The sequence below is a fragment of the Myxocyprinus asiaticus genome, chromosome 31 (assembly GCF_019703515.2).
Source record: "Myxocyprinus asiaticus isolate MX2 ecotype Aquarium Trade chromosome 31, UBuf_Myxa_2, whole genome shotgun sequence".
Classification (NCBI taxonomy): domain Eukaryota; kingdom Metazoa; phylum Chordata; class Actinopteri; order Cypriniformes; family Catostomidae; genus Myxocyprinus; species Myxocyprinus asiaticus.
Window position 1 is genome coordinate 24,262,243 of NC_059374.1, and position 17,343 is coordinate 24,279,585.

At 42.0% G+C, this 17,343-nt stretch overlaps 1 protein-coding gene across 2 annotated transcripts in view; it reads left to right on the top strand.

Moving 5' to 3' along the window:
* The window catches only part of LOC127421978 (glutamate receptor ionotropic, kainate 4-like), a 620,965-nt gene extending 604,693 nt beyond the window's left edge, over window positions 1-16,272 (top strand). The window contains exons 16-21 of one of the 2 annotated variants that reach the window (XM_051665249.1): window positions 237-410; window positions 1,662-1,827; window positions 3,524-3,749; window positions 4,133-4,261; window positions 8,966-9,084; window positions 14,366-16,272. In XM_051665249.1, the coding sequence (XP_051521209.1) occupies window positions 237-410; window positions 1,662-1,827; window positions 3,524-3,749; window positions 4,133-4,261; window positions 8,966-9,084; window positions 14,366-14,749 (1,198 nt within the window). In that variant the 3' untranslated portion in view covers window positions 14,750-16,272. The remainder of the gene's footprint in view (window positions 1-236; window positions 411-1,661; window positions 1,828-3,523; window positions 3,750-4,132; window positions 4,262-8,965; window positions 9,085-14,365) is intronic. The other variant, XM_051665250.1, reaches the window with a different exon arrangement.
* The last annotated feature ends 1,071 nt before the right edge of the window (window positions 16,273-17,343 follow it).

The following is a 17,343-nucleotide window of genomic DNA, read 5'->3' on the forward strand; positions in this document are numbered from 1 at the left end:
ATGTGTGGTTTTCGCACACCTTGAATAGTTAATCAACAGCGTTCCGCATTCTGCAGTGCATTTTTATTACGTCCTGTTGGTCACAGCTAAAGTTCCTCCGGGAAAAAAAACCAGGTTACATGGCCAAGAGGGAACACTGGTGACTTCATGCTTTGCCAACTGTTAAAATAGTTCCTGGCTCATTTATTTTTACATTATTTTTTTTTTTTCCCCACTCTCTTGCTCATGTCAAATAGGCTAACACCCTACGAATGGTACAATCCTCACCCTTGCCTGAAGGGGCGCTGTAGCCTGCTCATCAACCAGTATTCCCTGGGCAACAGTTTCTGGTTTCCTGTGGGGGGGTTCATGCAACAAGGGTCAACCATTGCCCCCAGAGCCCTGTCCACACGCTGTGTCAGTGGTGTATGGTAAGAGTGCACACTAAATCAGTGGTCCTCAACCAAAAATGGCTCACAGGTCTATTCTGATAGTATTTGCTAAATGCAAATAATAAATTCAACTATTTATTCATGCATAGTTAGGATAGCTAAATAAATAGGCTCATCAATTTTCAAAAAGGAGGAGACTCTATAGTATTTTGATGCAAAATCTTCATCTGTCACATTGTAGAAACTAGCCAAATTAGGTAGGTGCCAACATGGACAAGTTGTGTGACATGCTCCCATCTTGGAAAACAATGAGCAAACTATCCAAGTTAAAAGACTAGTAAATGCTATACAGTTTTTGGGGTGCTCTGGATGGTTGCTACAACATGGCTAGGCAGTTGCTATGGTGTTACTGAATGACTGCTTGCTGGCCTGAGTCAAATGAGCCCAGCCTCAAATCTCTAAGACATTCTTATCTGGAGATATGATCACTCTGATCACTTTACAAAGTTATGTCTATGGAATTTTTTCACCCATTTTTTTCAGCCTTCGGGTGAACATCGTACACCCGATCACTTATAAATCATAGCAACCATCTTCTCATTAAGCTGCACAATCTGAGCCATCATTCATTTCCATAGCAAAAATAGTGCCAGTCAAGTTAGATTTTGAAATTTCTACGGAAGAAGAAAAATTTGGTTAGGGATTTTGAGAAATCCCTAAACGAAGGTCAGAGCAATGTCACATCTTGCTAAAGCAAGCACCACTAATAATTAAGTTATAAATAAATTAATTTGTTTACTTTTGAACAATAAACCATTTTTATTCTGTGTTAGGTCATCAATTGATGTCCAATGTAAATTCTGGGTCCTGAGGCAAACCAGTTGAGATCCACAGTCACTGAAATGAACAATACACACACACACTTTCTCCCTCTTTTTGAATCTCACCGCATGTCTTAAATATAGCCCTCCTCTCTACCCCGATCTCATTGTCTGCTGCTGGATATAGTAGATAAAAGTGCTACAGCCCTACACTCACTTGGCCCCTGTGTTTCTGCTGCGTTATTGTACTGTCATTTATCGAGGCATTGCCGACTGCAGCACACAGAGGTCAGTAGAGAATAAAGGAAAGCTATATTTAAGTATTCAGAACAGGCATGCAGTATTCGGAGGAGTCTTTCAACTTCTCATTCAGATGCGGAGCTCACAGTAGCTCTCAACTCTTTTGATGTTGGGTCAGGGTTGCTTCTCTGTTCTGTTGCTCGCTTCTAAAGCTAGTTTGTCATTCCAGGTGGGCCTTCACCTTGATCATCATCTCTTCCTACACAGCCAACCTGGCAGCTTTTCTCACTGTGCAGAGAATGGAGGTGCCCATTGAGTCAGTGGATGATCTGGCTGATCAGACAGCCATTGAATATGGCACCATGCATGGCGGCTCCACCATGACCTTCTTCCAGGTGAGATCTCCAAGGACAGAGAGAAGGAAAACTCAGAACCTCTGCCTACAAATCAATGCCTTGTCACGGGTTTATTGACCATGTCACCTGTGCTCTTCCTTGCTTTGGGATTTATCTGTTTGCTGTCTTAATATCAATGCCCTTCAATATCTTTCCCTCTCCAGACGGCTGCCCAGACTAAATCATACTCCTTGATGTGCAGTTGAGCTGTTTCTTGACCCACTCCTCAATGAGCACAGACTGTTTCACATATGCAGGGTAGCATGGCATCACATCAACATGTCAAACTGTCAGCTTATCAACTGCCAAGTCCTTGATTAATACAATCAGTCTTGCCTCAAAGCTCTAGTGACTGGCTGTCAGGCCTCTAGACGGTTTGGTTTCTCGGCATACAAAGATGATAATATCTCTTGATCTCAAAGCTCAAGTCAGGACTAGACGGCTGGGCTAGACAACTGTCTAGACTCTCTAGACGAAGGTTAAGGAGCAATTAGCAATGGGGACCTGTTTGGTTTCTCTGCATATAAAGAGACAGCACTAACATATCCTGTTATCGAATCTTTAGTGATTGGCTGTCAGAACTCTAGACTGCAAGTTGCAAATGCAAACTTGAGCGCTTGGCCAATGCATTGCCATCGCATGGCCCTGTTGAACAATACTCAGTAATCAAGGGGGCGATAGAGTTACTTAAAAAAAAAATTACTCCGTATATATTCGAAATCAGCAAATATTGAAACACTCCCCGTCCACACTACCATTTTTAATAGTTTTCCAAAAGTTGCTCGTCCACAATACTTTATGAAACTGTATGAAAACTTTAAAATCCCCTAACTGCGCATGCGAAAAATCACCGTTCTGTGTCCTGTACGGTCTGAAATGTAATTGTCCTCATGTTCCGTCGCCGGACAGCAATTCCAAGTAAACTTCCTGTCATTTTTGAAGGAATGCAATAGGAAAATGTACAAAGTAACATTAATCTTTAACAGCGCTATCAAAGTAGATATCAGGCACAACAATGCTACTACAACTTGGGCCGCCATCTTGATTGTTTTGGGTTGAGTGGATCACACGACTGTGCCACATGACAACAAATACATAATAGTTTTTCAGATATCTCCATTTTCTCTGTCCACACTATAACGCAAAGACGCCATTTTCAAATGTATCCACTTTGGAGAGTGTTTTTGAAAAGCTCAGTTTTCGGTGTAGAAAAAACTGTCTCAGTGTGGGCGGAAGGCCAAAGCGTAACGCAAAAGATACTATTTCAAATGAAAACCTATTAGTGTGATTGTGGTTTAACATAACTTAAACATTTGTTGCTATGTCATTACAGTAGTTGACTTGAAAGAGAAAAATTACCGTAGACGCAGACAGTTCCCACTAATGTCCACTATAGCAGCATTTTGGTTATGCTGAAAATGCAGCTCATACTTGCGTTGTGTTATGAATTGCAGTTTGAAAAATTTCAGAACACAACGGTGCATAAAAAATCAACTAGCATAGGTAGAAGTGTCTGCATTCACGTGCTTGCATAGAGTGTATTTTGGGCTTAAAGATGCTAACACCTCCTGTTCTTAAATCTCTTGTGAATGGATGTCAACACTCTAGACAAAGGTTGAGAAGCAAATAGCAATGGTGGTCTGTTTGGTTTCTCTGAACATAAAAATCTAACTTGCATCTTCTCTTCTCTGGTCAGAACTCCCGTTACCAGACGTACCAGCGCATGTGGAATTTCATGTACTCCAAGCAGCCCAGTGTATTTGTGAAGAGCACGGAAGAGGGCATTGCCCGAGTCCTCAACTCCAATTACGCCTATCTGTTGGAGAGCACCATGAATGAGTATTACCGCCAGCGCAACTGCAACCTCACCCAGATCGGAGGCCTGCTAGACACCAAGGGCTATGGCATTGGCATGCCTCTGGGTGAGAGTGAGAAGTCTTTAGAGATGTTAAAGAAACAACACTGATTAGAGGCTTGTTTGGTTGAGTTTGATCTTTTTATAGCAAGTCTTGTAACTTGAAAATCTGTTTGTAATATCTGCATAGAAATGTAAATGAAGAATCTTAGACTGCTTAAGGGAAATTGTCCATTGACTGAATGTAAATTGCACTGAAATTGATTTTAACCAAGCCATGTAAGAGCATCCAATATCAGACGTTTTAATCAACATGATTAATGGAATGGCTATTAGTTCACAGTTTATTTTAAACAAAATTAACACAGGTAGAATAAGGGGACGCGGGATGTGGAATGATACATTCAGCTCTGGTTTTTGACCATTCTAAGATGAATATTTATGTCTCAGGCTCAGTCTATAGAGATGAGTTTGACATGGCGATACTCAAACTGCAGGAGGAAAACCGCCTAGAGATTCTGAAGAGGATATGGTGGGATGGTGGCAAGTGTCCAAAAGAGGAGAATCAAAGAGCGAAAGGTGAACCACCATCGTCTACCTGTCACTCATCTCCAAGCCATTATGTGTATCATGGATCCTGTTTACACCTGGTATTAAGATCCATTTTGGGTGATCCAATTACAAGTAGACAGCACTAAATACAGGTGTAAAAAGGTTCCAAAACATTTTGTAATCTTATCACTCAAACCACCTTTAGGTAACAGAAACGCATGTGACCACATTGCATGGCAAGTGTTTTAAACTTGCTGGTTGCATATTTAAATAGTACCATACAAATGTTTTAGGCAGTTGTGAAAAGTATTTTATTGTGAAGATGTTTTAAAAAAATAATGTCTAGAGCCATTTTTATTTATCAATTCACTTTAAACAAAGTGCAGTAAACATAAAAAAACATCCACTAGAGGTCTTCACGGGTCCACCCTAACCTGAGGACCCGAGACCCGACCCGGGACCCGGGTCTGTTTAACATTATGTGTAATATCCGAGTCGATCCAAGAAGACCTGGCCATGATCAGATAGCGCTGATGATGATGGATGTCAGAGGCAGTGCTGAGTTAAGGCACTCGATAGCAAATTAGCAATACTAACGTTAGCAGCCGTGGCAATGAATGAGCAGTCGTTATTATAGTTCAAAAGGGCAAACAGTTCCCTATTGGTTTCTGGGCTCAGAGCACAACTCACGGCTTTCTTCCCAGAAGTGCACGAGGAGCTCACGAAGTCGTGGAAGGCGCCTTTCTCCGCCCGTACATGCTTCACTGATTCATCCATCCTGACTACCCTCAACGGCGGGGCAGCCAAGGGATATGTCAAGTTCCCCCAGTTAGAGCGGTGTGGCGGTGCACCTATGCCCGCAGAGCGCAGCCACCTGGAGGAACCGACCAAGGCTCCCTTCCAAGGCTTGTAAGTTTACTTCGTCATTAATGGCGAAGGCTTACAATGCCATGGGCCAGGCCGCCTCCACCCTGCACGCCATGGCCATCCTGCAGGTCCACCAAGCCAAGGCACTTAAAGATCTGCACGAGGTTAGGACCGACCTGGGGCTGATGCAGGAACTGCGCACCGTGACCGACCTCACTCTACGGGCGACGAAAGTCACGGCGGACGCCCTGGGTCAGACGATATCCACCTTGGTGGTCCAAGAGCAACACCTGTGGCTCAACCTGGTGGAGATGCGTGACGGCAAGAAGGTTCGCTTTCTCGATGCACCCATCTCCCAAGGGGGGCTTTTCGGCGACACTATCGAGGACTTCGCCCATCAGTTCTCGACAGTGAAAAAACAGACAGAGGCCATCAAACATATCCTGCCATGGCACAACTCGGCCGCCTACAGGCCTCCGAAGTCCCGTGCTCCACCTGCCCCTCGCCAAGGCCGTCCACCTGCGGCATCTGCCCCAGCTCCCCCACCATCGGAGCCTGCACACCGGCCTCAGAAAAGAAGATCCTCCCACAGGAAGATGGCACCGCCTGCCCATCAGCCAGCCGCTATGAACCCCAGATGGGCTTCGAAGCGGCCCTGAGACAGCCGACCCAGGGATGAGGGATTGCCGTGTGCAATGGGCAGGCAGTGTCAGGGCTCTGGACGGGGCCCCGCCTGCAATGGCATATCAACTGCCTAGAGTTGCTGGCAGTATCGCTGGCCCTGCGGAGGCTTTGGCTGTTGATTCAGGGCAAGTATGTGTTGGTCCGGATGGACTGTGGCATACATAAACTGCCAGGGTGGCGTACACTCACATCACATGTCACAGCTTGCCCGCCGCCGCCTCCTTTGGAGTCAGCAGACGTTGAAGTCTCTGCCACTCACATCCTGGGCGTCCTCAGTCGTGCAGCGGATGCGCTCTCATGACAGGTAACGCTCTGCAGAGAGTGGAGACTCCACCCCCATGTAGTCCAGCTGATTTGGGAGAGATTCGGAGAGGCGCAGGCGGACTTGTTCGCCTCCCGAGAGTCCTCTCACTGCCCCCTTTGGTACTCCCTGTCCGAGGCTCCCCTCAGCACAGATGCCTTGGCACACAGCTGGCCTTGGGGTCTGCACAAGTTCACATTTCCCCAGTGAGCCTCATTGCACAGACATTGTGCAAAGTCAGGGAGGATGAGAAGCAAGTCCTGATGGTTGCGCCGTACTGGACCAACCAGGCTTGGTTCTCAGACTCAAAAATAGAACCGGTTTTGGCCCGAGTGTTACTGGGTACCAACAGGAAAAGGTTGGTCAGCCGGTTGGGTGTATCACTTGCATTAGCGCCTTTCCCCTCTCGAGGTGATAATGTGTGCTGTCTTGTCCATAACAGTTCCCCATAACTGGTGAACACTGGACACCCTCTCGACTTCTTAAGCACTGTCCGGTGATGAACTCGGTGGAGGAGTAATGCCACCAGGCCCAGTACTTGTGGTATGGCCCTTTTCAGGTGAGCCCGTGTACTTAGGCTCAGTGCTCCATACGTGATGATTCCCCCCTCGATAATCCCATATGATGTATTTCCACTGTTCGGTTTCCCTGTCGGTGAACCCTGTGTCTTTCCCTCGAAGCTCTGCCTCAGCCGCTGTGGCTGTGTACCCTCTCCATAAACAGGGTCCTTCCCAGGGGTTTCCATGTGAGGTATTCTCCACATGTTAACCTCCCTCCGGTAGGATGTGGTCTCCATAGTGACCATTTCCCCAGCGCTATTCTATTAGGTGCTCGGTGGGGAATTACTTAATACAGAAATCAGGAAAGGCCACCGCCTGTAGCCTCCTCTGGTAAGTGCTCTCCTCCCACCATTAACAGGACCAGGGAGGCGCCTTACCTTACACGCTGGAAGGTCATGATGTGGTCGAGTGCTCGCTGCGAGGCATGCAGCAGCTTGCCCGTGTCCACTCCACCGTATTTCATGACATGGTTCAGCGCATGTGGCATTTAGTATAGGGAACCCTAGTTCACTACATTGACACAATGTTGAGTGAGTGACAGATAGGGAACGTCTCGGTTGCTGATGTAACCTCCATTCCCTGATGGAGGGAACAAGACATTGTGTCCCTCCTGCCACAGTGCTGAACTGACCGCTGACATGGCTGGGACTCTCTCTCGGCTCCTCAGCACAAATGTGAATGAGTGATGCATGCCATTTCCTTTTATACCCATATGTCCGGGGCGAAGAGTGACATGCAAATTCCACTGGCCAATTCTCATTGGCCTTTTCTGAATAAATCAGAGGTGATTGGGGCTCTCAAGAGCAAACCCCTAGTGTCACTACATCGACACAACATCTCGTTCCCTCCATCAGGGAACAGAGGTTACATCTGTAACCAAGACGTTATCTTATGCGAGATACAAAAAAACTGCAAAGCTGATTCTAAACAAGTCACGTTTGTCATCCGCCACCGTGACAGCAAGTGGACTTTTGAAGCTGAAATAATGAGTGGATTAGCTATGCTGTTTCAATCAGCAAGAGAGGATCACAGAAAACCTGGATGTATTTTACCAACTTTCTTGGCAAGGAGGATGGATTATATGCATCACGACCAGGCACAGGGGAGAAGGCTACTAATGTTACATTAGGTAAGACATAAAGTTTTGTTTTCACAACTTATATATTAACTTGTTAATAGCAATCAGCTGTGAAATCGGTGTCGATCGGGTCTGTGACAGCCAGCCGGGTCCGGGTCCCAGCTTTCAAATAATAGACGGGTCCGGTTCGGGTCCAGGTACAGCATTTCTCAGTTCTGCATAGGTACAGGTCCCAGCTTTCAAATAATTCAGATCCGGGTAGTACATTTCCGGGTCTCTTTGGGTTCGGGCACAAATTTTTGGACCTGTGAAGACCTCTAGTGACCACCCTATGCCTTTTAGGTACACTTGTGCACAGTTTTAAAGGCTGTTGGCAGAGAGGTTGTTCATTGGGGCTTCACAACATGGAGGAAAGATGTGATATGCGATAAGTTGTTGGAAAATGTGATATGTGATACGATAATCCTATGATGACATTATCGGAGCACGGAACATTGTAACCCCCACCACTCAAATAGACTGAAGTTATAAAAAAGGAATAAAAAAGGACCATCTATCCCAGATATCACAAACATAGTTGTCTTGTTCTGAAATTGCATATAGACTGTGTATAATTTATACAGTTTTACCATTAGCTATGTAGCAGATATTAAAATTCCACACAGACCAGAGCAGCCAATAAACAAGTGAAGTGTGAGTTTCTATACTGGCGCCTAGTCTCATTATTATCTGCGCACACACACACAACACAGAGTGAAAGCACAGGACAGTGCCGGTTACAGCTACATATCCACAAATTGTGATATGTTCCATTATTTGAGTCAGTGCCTATACACACTGCACGCACACACACCAAGTTACAATTTCTTGTCCACTGTATTCTCTGCTATCTGCTTCGCCTTGAACGTTACTGTATTATTCCGTTATCGCAAGCCCTTGCGATATGCATATCGCGATATGTACATTTGTGATATTTCGATATATCTATATATCGCGGAGCCCTTCCAAGCATATATATATATATATATATATATATATATATATATATATATATATAGTCACAAAATTAGAGACCCCTCAAAATACGATTACAAGTATTACAAGTCATTTAAGATGCATGCTACTACTAGGTTTAAACAGCAGTGTGTCTCTGCTGACCACTTTGGATCACCTCAGGCTTCTCTTATTACCATTTGTAAACAGGGCCATGTTGTCAATGAAATGTGTGTGTTTCTGTGTAGGTTTAGGCATGGAGAATATTGGTGGGATCTTCGTGGTACTGGTGTGCGGTTTGCTGGTGGCTATCTTCATGGCTGTGCTGGAGTTTGTGTGGATGCTGCATCACACTCCAGGAACAGAGGTGAGAGAGGGCTATTTTACCTGCCTCTGCTATCTGTCCTTCTCCCTGCCCTCACGCCTCCCTCCCTGAACCCCCACCCCCACCCCACACACACCCCATTCTGCACCTCACAACCAGCACAACAAAAAGAATACCTCAAACCGATCTACACAGGCCTTCACTGTCACTACCAATATCCGGAAAAGGTGCAAGACACTTTAAAATTTTAAACTACACATTTTTTAAGTTTGAATGGAATAGAATTCATTGTGTTTTGTCTTTTACTTTCCTCCCTGAAAAATAAATGATGGCTGTGTGTGTGTCAGACTGAATTGTTTCAAATAAACACTGTGATTATTTAATAAACTTTCCGGCATGTTTCAGTAGAACCCCAAGACGTGACTTATTTTTTGGAGGGTGTAAATACATGACCAGTTTTTGTGCATGTCTTTATGATTTAGTTATACAGTTGTGTTCAAGTGATCACTCATCTTCATGGACTGAGCATTGGTGTGTAAATATAATATTCCCTGAATTCAGGGGTTAAATTGGGATTTTGGAGGTGGGGGAACCCTAAAATCGGGTGATGTCTCAATTACTCAAATTAATTGTGAAATTAAGATTATTAAGAATGATATCACATGTATTTTATACATTTTATAAAAATCAGATGACAGCTGGGACAAGTTACCTTCTTGCTCTAGGTTGGGAGTCATCTTATAAAACTGGTTTAACTTACACCGATCAGCCACAACATTAAAACCACCTGCCTAATATTGTGTAGGTCCCCCTCGTTCTGCCAAAACAGCGCCAACCTGCATCTCAGAATAGCATTCTGAGATTATATTCTTCTCACCACAATTGTACAGAGCGGTTATCTGAGTTACCGTAGACTTTGTTAGTTTGAACCAGTCTGGCCATTCTCTGTTGACCTCTCATCAATAAGGCGTTTCCGTCCACAGAACTGCCGCTCACTGGATGTTTTTTGTTTTGGCACCATTCGGAGTAAATTCTAGAGACTGTTGTGCGTGAAAATCCCAGGAGATCAGCAGTTACAGAAATACTCAACCAGACCGTCTGGCACCAACAGTCATGCCACAGTCCAAATCACTGAGATCACATTTTTTCCCAATTCTGATGGTTGATGTGAACATTAACTGAAGCTCCTGACCCATATCTGCATGATTTTATGCACTGCACTGCTGCCACATGATTGGCTGATTAGATAATCGAATGGATGATTGTTGGTGCCAGACGGGCTGATTTGAGTATTTCTGTAACTGCTGATGTCCTGGGATTTACTCAGAATGTTGACAAAAACAAAAAATATCCAATGAGGGGCAGTTCTGCAGATGGAAATGCCTTATTGATGAGAGAGGTCAACAGAGAATGGCCAGACTGGTTTGAACTGGCAAAGTCTATGGTAACTCAGATAACCGCTCTGTACAACTGTGGTGAGAAGAATATCATCTCAGAATGCTATCCTGAGATGCAGGTTGGCGCTGTTTTGGCGGCACAAGGGGGACCTACACAATATTAGGCAGGTGGTTTTAATAATGTGGCTGATCGGTGTATATCTAATGTTGCAATTTAAAAGTAAATGCACATTGTTCTTAATAGGGGAAACAAAGACTTTCTGCATGACTACTTACTACTCAGATTGTTATTCTGATAATATGATTGGTAATGAAAATATTTGTATTAAATTATAAGAGTTTAAAATTCTTCACTGCCACGTGAAGAAGCATTTTCACTATAGTGAATCCCACTGTATATTTGCCAGAAAAAAAAATCCAAAAGAAAATATAAATAAATAAAAATAAATGCTGAATCAATAAAAATAGAGTGCACAACAATATACAAATAACAGTGAAACCTTTTACAGTGTGTTGGTCGAGTGGTCTTTTGTTCTCAAGTTGTAGGCCTATGATATTTTTATCTGATGTCGCATTGGATGTGATTGATTCCTGATTCAAAGCACCTTTGTGTATACAGCTTTTTAACAAAACTAAGCAAATTGCTACTGCATATCAGTGGATCTAAGTAATGGGTGAGCAGTTGATTCCATATTATGTGATTTCTATGAATCAGAAATCGTACCACAGCGTGGTACAGAAGCGGAACATGCGTCTATGCGGGGACGCACGGTCTCGTGCCGCTCTCGTATTTGCTACCTCTACCAGCGTCCACAACTGACTAGAGCGAAGCATAATGAGCTTGAAATATTTTTGAACAAGTACACTTACTAAATAGAGACGGGATGTGTCAAGGGGATCAAACAAAAAAATCAGCATCAGAGAATACAGTAAATGGTATGGATTGAAAAACAAGCATTTTTTTTCTTTTTGGAATCGAAGGTGCCGTAACTGTATTGGCCCAATTTAACCCCTGCCTGAAGTATGATTTTGTGTGTACAAAGGGAGACTGAACTAAATATGAAAAAGCAAGGAGAAGTGCGTGTGTGCGTGTGTGTGTTTATGCATGTATTTGTTTGTATTTATTGTCTCAACATCAAGTGAAAGTGAGTATTTGGGCCAGTGCAGGTTAACCAGTTTTTTGATAAATAGTCATAATACTTCAATCATCCCCAAGGGAAAATTTTATAACATTGAGTATTTGCTTTAGGAAATGTATGTCCGTGTACTGTAAGTGCATGCATGTATGTATGTGGTGCATTTGTGTGTATATGGTGTATGTATGTGGTCCAATACCAAGATGGCCCCCACCAACCAAAGGCCTACTATGCACTACATTTCCAACAGGTGGTCATTCTTTGTAGGTGTTGCCTTTTCAACCTCATGGCATGCTAAACAAGTTGTTTGGATCAGACTTTTTAACAGCATCAGGAGAAGGACATTTTTATTTAAAAGAAAAATAGTGTTTTCCACTCTGTTAGACACCTAACAGGGTGGTATTTAAAGGCTAAATTAGCTGTAGATCTTTGAACTGACATTGTGCTAGGTGTCTGTGGTCAGTGACTGATCTCAAATTTTTAATCAATGCATATTTTTCAAACCTTTAAAATTTTGAAATTGAATTGCTTTGATTTCCTTGACATTTTGCAGGGTGGAATGTCTATGAGTGAGACAAGCTGGAAACGATGATATAACATCAAAAAGATATCATCTTAAAAGGATTGTTAAGTTTTACTTGTTTAATTTTCCTTAAAATGTTATGTCACATCAGGAAATTGATGTCATGGTTAGGTTAATTTGTTAAAGCTGTCATTAGTGCATACTAATAGGATGGAAGCAATGCCGGGGAGAGGTATAAAATATACTACTGTTGAGGAAACTGAATGATTCAAGATTCAGAGATTCATTGAAGATTCATTAGTAGATTATTAGTTTTGTTACAGCTCAATCAAGAGATTTGATTTTGTGGAATGTTGATGTTTTGAAAAATATTGATAATGTTTCAGATAATATATTTTAAAAAAATTAAATGACAATATTGCTAATATTTCAGCTGTTCATGACAGAATTCCATTACATAAGCCTGCAGACATGGGAAAAACACATATTGCCTCTAAAATATGTGTTTTTATATATTTGTATTATTTTGTTTAATATACCTCTAAACTTAAAGGGATAGTTCACCCAAAAATGAAAATTCTCTAATCGTTTACTCACCTCATGACATCCCAGATGTGTATGACTTTCTTTCTTCTGCTGAACAAAAATAAAGATTTTAAGGAAGAATATCTCAGCTCTGTAGGTCCAAAAATCACATAAAGGCAGCATTAAAGTAATCCATATGACTCCAGTGGTTAAATCTGTCTTTAGAAGCAATATGATAAGTGTGGGTGAGAATCAGATAAATATTTTAGTCCTTTTTTACTATAAATCTCCACTCTCACTATTACATTCTTTCACATTCCGTAAGTGAAAGTGGAGATTTATAGTAAAAAATAAAATAGGGTTTAAATATTGATCTGTTTCTCACCCAAAGCAATTTCATCACTTCAGAAGATATATATTAAACCAGTGGAGTCTTATGGATTACATTTATGCTGCCTTTATGTGATTTCTGGAGCTTCAAAGGTCTGGCCACCATTCACTTGCATAGTATAGACCTACAGAGCTGACATATTCTTCTAAAAATCATTGTTTGTGTTCGGCAGAAGAAAGAAAGTCATACACATCTGGGATGGCATGAGGGTGAGTAAATGATGAGAGAATTTTCATTTTTGGGTGAACTATCCCTTTAAATCTAGGGCTGTCAATCAATCAAAGACCCTCATATAAAAGTAATTCAATATATAATAATCAAAATAATTATAAATATAATAATTCATTCAAAGACATTACATTATTGTGGCAGATGAGTAAAGCATTGACGACATAGATGATGTTTTATTTCCATATTGAACAATCATTTCACTGGCCTACTTTGCAAATGAGTCTGTCAATCTAATCGAGGCAGACTACTCTGTTCTTTTTCACAGCATTTCACTGGTCTGTTCTCACAGTACGCATTTTTTGCGCTCAATGTGCAGTTTTTCTGTTGATGTAACACATGCGTCCGACGGATGCTTTTGGAGAGCCTCACTGTGGTTGTGTTGCGTTTCACTGGTTTTCAGTGTCTTGTGCATAAATGTCAAGTGAAATTTTGTTTGAAAAATTAAAAAACATGTCTCAAGCCCGCTGCACTCTGCTCCACCAAGCTGTCTTTGAACAGCTCTCAGTTTGTTGCCTGTACTGCTGCGCATTGCCTGAATAGCTGGAGTTGCGCTGACTGCCACATACTGACTACGACTCACAAAAACATGACGGTGGTACTTCAAACTTGAATTGCTCTGTTGGTCAGAAATTCTGTATTGCAGAATTTACATACGGTCAGTGTGCATGATTATTGCGTAAAAAAAATTGAATCTAATAAATGAAAATGAAATGAAAAATCATGGATAGAAAAGGCACCACATATAGAGAATGATCCAAACACAATAAATCCTACATACACTCCACTTACTTATTACAAATGTGATTTATCTGTTTTTCTTAATGAAAATCTACAAAATCTATTTAAAAGCTGAGTATTTAAAATTGAATTTGTTCAGAATTTGTACAGAGATTAGGCTACCAAGTGCCTCTCAGGATGTTTCTTGTGTTTTCTGTTAGTTTTCTCTGTGGTATATTAATCAGGTAAACAGCCAGCGCCCTGTGTATAGCACAGTGTTATTTTGATCAGTGTTCTGGCTGTTCTTCCTGCCTCCCCCTGTGTGCAGAATGTCAGTGAGACCCCCCGGCCTCTCTTTCTCTCTCTTTCTGCCCCTCTCTTTTTCCTTGTCTATGCCTCACAGCTGTCTGTGTGCGAGGAGATGCTACGAGAGCTGCAGGGCATCATGCTGTGTCAGGACAGCCTGCAGTTACGGCGCAGACGCAGAGCCAGCGTGCTGAGACCACAGCCAATGCCCCTGGATGAGCGGCGGGCACGGGCTGCGGCAGCGAGCCTCAGTAACGGCAAGCTTTGCACAGGCACAGGCCTACCCGAACCTCTCTCCCACAGACTGGCGCAGGAGGCTGCCTTGGTAGCGCGGGGTTGCAGTCACATTCGCATCTGCCCGGAGTGCCGGCGCTTTCAGGGCATTCGAGTATGCCCAGCCGGTCCCCCAGGACCCTCCCGCACCAACAGTGAGGAGAGTATAGAGTGGGAGAAGGGCGCCAACAACAGTGAACATGAATAACCTCTTTGAGTCTAGTTTCCTTTGGACAGGTGTTAAACGCAGGCTGTGCAGGACCCGGGGCATTCAGATGGTGATTACAAAAATGTTTGCTCTAGAAATCGGACTCTGGACTGACAAATGCAATGCTTCTTTCTGATAACAGAGCTTAATGAGGCACTTTTGAGATGTTTGTGCTGCTCAACTCAGCCCCGGAGCTGTGTCTGGTCTCTGTACATACTGTCCTTACTGCCCTCTACCATGAACTGCTTTTGGGACACCCAGCAAAGGGGCTTTGTTCTATGCGCAAAATATTTGTCTTACAGTGCTGTTGATTTCTTTTTAAATTATTCCTCTTTTGTTGTGATACCAGTATACTACAGTTGCTATTACACCTGTTTAGTTTTTTTCCTACAACACGGACAGAGTATGCATAGAGCGGACATCTACAGAGAACAAGAAACAAAGACTCAATCCACAATTGTTCAAAAATAACCTTTTTTTAGAGTGCCAAAATACTTTGTATTAATTTTGTGCTGTTGCCGTCTCATGGTCCCTAGGGGATAACTACTATGAGAACTGAACACAAAAACAACTATGATCTGTTTTTGATAATAGTGATATTCTATTAAAAAGGTTTTTGAGATGTTTCTGAATGTCTGATGTGCATGTAAGAGGGTTTTAGATGCTTTTGAATGGGATATTTTTTTCTGTCTGAGATTGATTATTTTTGTTTATTTTACACTTTTCTTTTCATTCTTTTGATTCAGATTCATATTGTTGCACTCCTTGGATATGAAAATTGCACAGAGTTGTGTAATAGTCGAAGATTACACTTTCATTCTAAGAAACTCATTATAAAAGTAATTTGGATACCTATTTTAAAATTTCCAATGGCTTCTTCAGAATACAGGCCGAACTTTTGGGTCGAAACTAGTTTGTTTACTGCATATCATTGAAAAACATGTGAGCAAATCAGGAAAGGATTCCTAACAGAGCCAGAGTGAGATCTGAACTCAGATCATCAGATGATTTCAGTTCTGTCCAGGTTTTACATTCGTCTGTACCACTCAGTACACAATGAAATCAGCTCTATACCAACAGGGTCACTCCATTATAAGACATAGGAGAAGTAGTAAATTCAGGTATTTCTTTTTATATATTACATAACGTCTTATCATGCAACTTTAATGTTGTTTTCATTAGTTTTCAACCAGAAATTTTATTTATGTAATGTCTTGGTTTTATCCTTTGTTTTTTTTAAAGAAAGACACATTTTTAAAGGTTATAAAATGGATGATTCAACAAAAACCATTATAGTGATATATGAACATACCACAGTCATGCAGAATTTGGATACCGAAATGAAATTATTTTATCAGGCATGATGTTACCCTCAACTTGCAGTGCCAAATTGTAATAAATTGCCTTCACATTTTGGAGAGCCAATAGAGGTTACCATCCATGTTGATTTTTTTGTGCATTTCTATTGAACGAAATCCATTTCTACATAATATTTCAATATGGTGTTAGTGCCTGATGAAAATAAATGGCATTCTGTTCAGATCTGTGAAAGGTTGACTTTGTTCTTGAAGATGCAGAAAGGTTTTGTTTTTTGCAGGTTTTGGAAGTCAGTGCTGTCGGTCCTCTCTGTAGAAGTGTTTTCTAGGTGCACAAGTACTGTACAGATCCATTCGTTTCCTGCTTGTGGGGGATTGCTGTGCATGTGTATTTCAGGCATCTGATGAACAATGGCAAAGCTGAGCATGCAGGTGGGTTTTCACCAGATGCACAGACCTGCAAAAGTGCACATACAACTCTACGGGGGCAACCTCAAGACATGGCACATTTACTATATGGGGGCATGGAGTCAGACATCTGCTTTAAGAGACACCGAGACATTTGAGAATGTTTAAAGAGAGTCAACAAACATGCAAAACCATTTGGGAGACAGTACTGTTTGAATGAGAACCGACTGCTTTTGCACAAATGAATTAGGCATAGCTTAAATTAGATTGGGAATTATCTTGTGGGCAAAGGCGAAGTAATATTGCTAAACACAAATTTACATGCAGCAAATATTCAAATCATGCTTCAAATTATATGATTATGGTGCTATATTTAGATGTCTTTTTCTTGGAATAGTTCACCCAAAATGAAAATTCTGTCATTATTTTCCGCAACCTGTTTGACTTTCTTCCATGGAACGCAAGTTATAAGGAGTTGTTTATAGCAGAATATCCATATTTTCAAGACAAGGTTTTCAGTGAATATTGAATTTCATTCTTTTCCTCACACAAAACTTAGTCACGTGTAGCCAGACTTATGACTGCGGCACAGGTCTAGATTCTATAGCCGGTTCAATGGACCTTTCTTTACAAATCCGGGTTGGAGAGCGGAAGTAAAAGCATAGCAGGGTAAACTTGAATGGTGGTGAATGGGGGACCAGAGCAAATGTTATTTTTGCTTACCCATTTGCTCCAACAGTAAAAGAAAAAAACCAATGATTTTGCTTTCACAGCTTTGCAAAAGAAACAGGCCAAATTTTCTGTCACTCCCTCAGCAGCTGTGTTAAGGCCAATTTATACTTACTAGGCGAACAGGCTTCACTTAGTTCA